General features: G+C 41.2%; 1 gene segment (V, D, J or C); it reads right to left on the bottom strand.

The window, feature by feature from the left end:
* Nucleotides 1-732: 732 nt before the first annotated feature.
* LOC103605934 lies at nt 733-1274 on the bottom strand. The segment is given in 2 exon segments: nt 733-1076; nt 1223-1274. Coding segments are annotated over 2 exon segments (396 nt in total).
* Nucleotides 1275-7036: the final 5762 nt, after the last annotated feature.

Here is a 7036-nt window from a genome sequence, read left to right as displayed (position 1 = left end):
AACATGTAAATGAAGAAAATAAATTAAAAAATGTATTTCTTATAAAAAAGAGTTATATTTTAATACATGTATACATGTGTGATGATCAAATCAGGGTAATTAGCATATTCATCATTGCAAAAATTTATAATTTCTTTGTTATGAATACATTTGACCTTCTCTCTTCTGGCCATGTGAGAACATACAATCAGTTATTGTTAAGTATAGATGCCTAATGAAAAGTTTGGTTTAAAAAGTTCTAAGATCTTCTCTATATCTAATGCCTGATAAGTCTACTATTTCCTATACGGGAATTAGAGGAATGTAAGAATTACCTTGTGCATCTCAAAGACCTACCTAATTCTTAGGGTGGGGAGAGGGCTGCACGTAGGACAGATGAGACCTTTTAATAACTGAGCAGTTTTTCCTCATCCTCCCCAGTGTCTAGAGCTTACTTTTATTTCTGATAAAATTAGAGTTTGAGGAATATTTTGGGCTCATTGATCCAAATCCTTCATTTCGAATGAAGAAATTGAAGACTGCTACACTGATGATAGGCCTAATGATAGAACCAGGATTGGCAGATCTGAAGCTGGCATTTCAGATTCCCATTCCAAATCCCATGCTCTTTGCCCTAATCCAAGATGCTTCCCCCTGAAAAAAAATTTTTTTTTCACTCTCATGTTGCCAGCTGTTTCTAGATTCTCCTGCACGGGAAGACAAAGCCACCAACTCTACCCACTGCTAGTCCTTTTAAGAGGCAGCTCTGGCAGGGTTTGTGTAGGGGTTGCAGGTGCCTGGTGAACATCGTGCATTTATAGCACAGAAGTAAGCAGCTGTGTCTGCAGCCTGGGAAGACATGATGGACAGGGAACTGCTTTTGGCAGAGGTGTCAAGCGTGGCTCTTAGTCTTCCACTGTGTTTCTCTCTTTCATTTGAACGTATTAGAATTAGCAGGACAGGGCCTCTTCCTGAATCTTGTCTATACCATTGTAAGTTGTTTATACTTGTTTTATAACTGCAGCTCATGGTGGCATTGTCACCCTCCTGGATGCTCAGGATCTGAGGATTCTCTTCTCCTTGTTGGCTGTTCACCCCTAGGCAGAAACACAGGCCGGAGACCAGGAGTCAGTCATTACATGTTCAAATTACATTCTCAAATTAACAAGAAGACTTTACCCCTCAGTTTTGTGGACTCTGAACTTTGGGGTCCCTGTTCCCATTACCAGTTGCCCCAACTTACTGGCCAATTGAAGCCACAGAATCACCAAAGCCCTTTCCAGGAGGTTCTCCATTCTTCCTTGTTGAGATCACAGCTCTGGGGCCTGAAATGGAGCCAGATTCCTCAGTCAAAAGAGCTAGTCCTTCTGCCTCCCAGTGTCTCAGATTTCCTACCTAGCCAGTCAGAGGCGAGCTCAAGCCTTTGCTCTGAGCACACCCACATGCTGATGTAAAACCAAGTGAGTCCGCGAGAGGGCGCACTGCCATCCTGTGGTGGCCACATCCTCCTGCTGGTGGAATGTGCTCTGGAGTAGGGAGGATGCCCAGAGCTGATTCAGAAGAAATGACAAAGCTGCTCCTTTCTCTGCCTTTATCGAACTCTAGTTCTGGCTAATAGTAAGAACAGATAAAGTTTAATTCAGATAATAACGCCAAGAAGAATGTTGGCACCCACATTTACAGAATACATCTGAGAAGCACTGTTACGTTTTCTACAGTTACTGCAACCTCTAATAATATATCTATGAGCATCCTTTTTTTAAAAAAAAAAAATTACCCAGTGCTGGAATGAGATTATAAAGAAGTCATGGTTCTTACTGGTGAGCAACAGAAACTGACTCTGGCTGAATTAAGCATAAAAGGAAAAAAATAATGAATATTTGGTTTGCTTCATAATTTGCAATAGAGTCAGAGAACTGGACTCAAAATCTGTCAAGTCAGGAACCAGAAAATCACTCTGGAGAACTATTCCTGTGCGTATCCCACTGGGTCCTGTTCTGAGCTCCAGACACTGAAGGCTGTGCCTGAAAGGCTGCTCATACAGAACTATGTATGCAGCTGCAATTTCACTGCCCTGCTGCCCTGCAAACTCTCATTTCCGGCTCGTTGCAATGACCACCACTCCCCAAAAAAGAAACTCCTAATCTTTCCTATTTTGCATAAGTAAGTCCTGAGTCAAAGTTCAGGAATGATGTACCTAATTGTTGGAGCCCAAGTCATGTGCCCACTGCTACCTTTACAGAGGGATGATATGAGTGTATTAGTTTGATAAGGCTGCCGTAACAAATACCAAATTGGGTGGCTTAAACAACAGGATATTGTGTTAGACGGTTAGGTAAAAATCAGAGAGAACACAATGGCCCTTCTCTGAAGCATTCAGCCCAATAGGAAGAAGAGGCAGAAAAAGTTTTTATGCATGTAGTAGGAGTCAGGATTAAAAATATATGTATTGCATAGTCCTTAGAAAGGAGGTGAGGGTGTAGCTCTGTAAGTCATGAGATGCTGAAACTATAAGGAGCCATTTGAGCTGAAAATTGAACTATCAGATCACTAGGTAAAACAATTAATGCCTCCCCCCAAAATGCCCCCCAAATTCAAGGTTTTGTCACTTCAGTGTATTTTCACCCACAGAATGTGGACATATTTTCCCCAAGGTGAAAGACAAGTTGCTGTGCCCCACAACACCTACCACAGAGAGGGCCGCAACACTTGGTAGAACATTTCGAATTTTTGAGGAAACACATGCCACAGGTCGATGTGCTACTATGACCTATTTATGGAGTCACCTGTAAATCTGCCAGAGCAGCAGGAGGCTCTACAGCAAGTGCAGGCATCAGTGCAATCTCCTACTGCACTGGTCTCGTGACCCACCACATCCAGCAATGATACTTGAAGTCCCCATGATAAATAGAAATGCTGGGTGGAGATTATGGGAAGCACAAATGGAAAAATCACAGCATAGTCTCCTATACTTGGGGTGGATATATTCCCTTATCTTCAAATAACTGTTCTTTTGAGAAACAGCTTCTGGCTTGGTAATTGTCCTTGGTAAAGTCTGAATATCTAACTTAAGAAAATTAGTGACCATACACACTGAACTTTTACTATGAACTGAGCGTTGTTTGGCCTACTTAGCCGTGCTGTTGGGCATGTCTAGGAGCAATCTATCATGAAGTGGAAATGGTAAATAAGAGATCACATCAGCAGATCCAGAATGTACACTTAGTTGCATGAGAAGGTGGCTCAGATTCCTTGGACACCAAATATTCTTGTATTGTCACCTCTCCATTAATTCATGCCTATAGTCTCTGGGGAGTTCCTTACAACTAATTGACTGAAGAACAACAACAAAAAAATAAAGCCTACTTTTTATATGGATTTGCACATTATACTGTCACCACACAAAACTAGCTCTGCAATCCCACGGAAGAACAATGGTGAAAGAAAATCCCTCCAATGGGCAAAATTTTAAGTGATATATTTTGGTTGTCCACATTATCTAGAGTGAGGTGGCCAGAAGTGCTGATCTACATTGGTTCATGGGCAGCTGCTAATGGTTTTGTTGGATGGTAAGAGACTTGGAAGAAACAGAATTGGAAGACTGATTGATTACAAGGAAATCTAGGGAGAAGGCATGTGAATGTACCTCTCAGGATGGGCACAGACTATCAAGATAATTATGCTCCATGTGAATATTGACCAAGGGAAAACCACTTCAGTGGAAGCTCTTATAATGAACAAAATGATGCACTCTATGGCTATATCAACATACTCCTCCACCCACCCCTGTGCTTGCTCAATGATCTCATGAACAAAATGGCATTGTTGGCAGGAATGAAAGTTATGCATGACCTCAACAGCATAGAGTTTCACTTATCAAGGCTGACCTAGCTAATGTTACTGCTGAGTGCCTAATCTGTCAACCACAGAAACTAATCCTGAGCTCCTCATGTGATGTCACTCCTCAGGAGGAATGGCCAGAAATCTGGTGAAATGTTGGGTGCATTGAACCTCTTCCATCATGAACTTGGCTGAGATTTGTCCTCACTGGAATAGACATATACACTTGCATATGGATCCATATGGATTTTTCTTCCTTCCTTACAAGGCTTCTGCTGGCATCATCATGAACTCACAGAATGGCTAATCTACCAAATATTCCCATGGTGTGTCTTCTGAGAACAAAACTATTTGCACTGCAAAGGATTACAGCATTGGCATATACCCATGGAATTATTTAGTCTTAACACATACCCCATCATTCACAAGTGGCCAGCCCGTTGAAATGTGCAATGTCTTATTGATTCAGTTATGGCACCAACTTGAAAACATCCTGAAAAGGTAAGGTTCTGTCTTGTAAGATGTACTATATTCTTTATATGAGAGACCATTATGAGGTGTTGTCTCCTCCGCAGCCAGAACGCATGGGTCCAGGCATCAAGGAAGTGGGCTGCGAGTGGATCTTCTCACTATTATTACCAGTAATCTAGTAGCAGAATTTCTGCTTTCTGTATTTGTAACTTTGAGCTGTGTTGCTTTGGAGGTCTTATTCTCTAAAAGGAGGAATTCTTCCACCAGGAGACACAACAACGGTTCCACTGAACTGGAAGATTAAACTGCCATGTGGCCATTTGGGGCTTCATAGGTCTCTGAACCAACAAGTCAAAAAAGAGGTTACTCTACAGGCTGGACTGATACCAATTTCCAGCGGGGAGTTGGGTGACTGCTACACAGTATGTACAAAGAGGATTATGTCCAGAATCCAGGGATTTTCTGGTGAGCCTCTTGGTGCTTTCATACCCCAAAGTAAAGGTTAATGAAAAACTGTGGCAACAAATAAAAAGGCAGGATTACTGAGAACTCAGAACCTTTGAGAATGAAGATTTGGGTCACTCCACCAGGTAAATAATCCCAGTCCACTGAGGTCAAGGCTGAGAACAGACAAAATATAAGACGGGTAATAAAAAAGAAGCTGTCTGTTTCAATTTCAGCCTCATAACCAAATTTGGAATCAAGAAATGTAGTAGCATTTTATATTTTCTATTGGTCTTTATATGTATGTGTTCCTTTGTACATGCTACCATTTTCTTCTCTTTCTTTCACACCATACGAGGAGGTCAGTCTCTCTGCTGTCTGTACTCTACCTCTGCATTGCTATAAAGCAACCACCAAAGAAGACTCCCCAGATGTATTCTCTGGACTTTGGACTTCCTAGGCTCAGAAACTGTAAGCAATAAATTTCGTTTTTCTTATAAATCACCCAGTTCTGGGTATTTTGTTATAAGCAACAGAAATGGACTAAGACACATAATTATTTTATATACAAATTGTTGAAGATTAACTTTATTAACTTTATTTAGTCTGTACATAATAGCATAAACAACAAAACTTCCTCTGAATTTTAGAAGTGATTAATATACCCAGAGATTCATAGACCGACTTTGAGGACTATAGGCCTCCTCATTTTGGTAAAAGGATGAGAACTTCCTCACTTGTTCAAAGAACATCTTTGGCTTGTTGGGTGGAAACAGAGTCATTTTATTGTTGTTTGGAAGTTCAAACATGTGTAGAGTATACCTGTGAAAGATCATAGTCAGAGGGATAGGGTGTGCCAGTTATCACTTTATTGGTTCTTAGCTCCAAATCCACACTTCATTGCCCAATTTGTGATCCTGGATCTAGACCCTATAGACCTAGAATCTGAATCTAGAGCCTGAAACATTTCCCCTTTGTCAGCTAGCATGATATGATCTTTGTCAGTAGAGTGTACTACAAGGACGTTGCAGGAGGAAGAGGCTCTTCCTGGTTCAGGTATGTTTTCTGCACTTCTTGTCCTGCACTGCTTGACTGACCTGTGGGACACCCAGTGACACTCACCTCCAGCAAGGTTCAGTGACAGCTCCACAGGTAATTTCTTGGCAGGTTTCATGAGAACCCCACGCAAGTTCAGCAGCACTTCTGTGCTGGCTTCATGTAAATTTTGCTGGAATTCTGGTAGGTGTTTTCCCCCTTGGCAACCTGTTTCTCTGGCACTCAGCAAACTTATCCAGCAGGCTACAGCAAAACACTCTCAACAAGGTGTGGCCGTGGGACACCCAGTGAGACTCACCTCCAGCAAGGTTCAGTGACAGCCCCACAGGTAATTTCTTGGCAGGTTTCATGAGAATCCCATGCAAGTTCAGCAGCACTTCTGTGCTGGCTTCATGTAAATTTTGCTGGAATTCTGGTAGGTGTTTTCCTCCTTGGCAAGCTATTTCTCTGGCACTCAGCAAACTTATCCAGCAGGCTACAGCAAAACACTCTCAACAAGGTGTGAAGTATGGCCTTGGAGTGGCAGAGGGTGTCCTTATTCCATGTGTTCGTTCATTAGGAACTCTGCCTTAATCCTAGATATGAGAGCTTCTCCTTACATGCACTATTCCTATATTCTTTAGAGTTATTTTTCCCATTAGTAGCTAATCCCATTATTATTTCATAATTCTTTGTATTAAATTTTTGTTCAAATTACTGTGTTGCTTTTTTCTCCTAGGTAGGCCCTGAGATGGTAGCAATCTATGAAACACATGAGAGGAAAGACATTGGATGCAGAAAGCACAGCAATCACAAGCCATGAAATAGGGTAACACTTTTAAGGAGCTGTGCGTAGGTATGTGGTGATGAACACGTCAGAAGGCATGGAGTGGCAGAGGAGTTGGAGAGGTGGACTCCACCCCTTAAGACCAGAGAGTCCTTCTAGGTCAAGAAAAGAACTTTTTATTCTATGCTATATAATTTTTACTTAAGAAGTATTTTTTCCAGGTACTACTAGACAAAATAAATATGATTACTATTTTTAAAATGAGTTTAAGCATTATAAGTAATGAGAATTTTCCTGGACAAATTTTGGAGGTTAATCTATAGNGAGTTTAAGCATTATAAGTAATGAGAATTTTCCTGGACAAATTTTGGAGGTTAATCTATAGCTAATTGACAGCTGATGATATTGTGTCTAAGAGGTAAACTCAATGTTCATCTCTAGGGAAAGAATGCCCCACTATGGCCATATAGAGAACTGACA

The sequence above is a fragment of the Galeopterus variegatus genome, unplaced genomic scaffold, assembly GCF_000696425.1.
Source record: "Galeopterus variegatus unplaced genomic scaffold, G_variegatus-3.0.2 Scaffold6184, whole genome shotgun sequence".
Taxonomy (NCBI): Eukaryota; Metazoa; Chordata; class Mammalia; order Dermoptera; family Cynocephalidae; genus Galeopterus; species Galeopterus variegatus.
The sequence above is the reverse complement of the archived record's forward strand: the minus strand, read 5'-3'. Positions and strand labels throughout refer to the sequence as shown.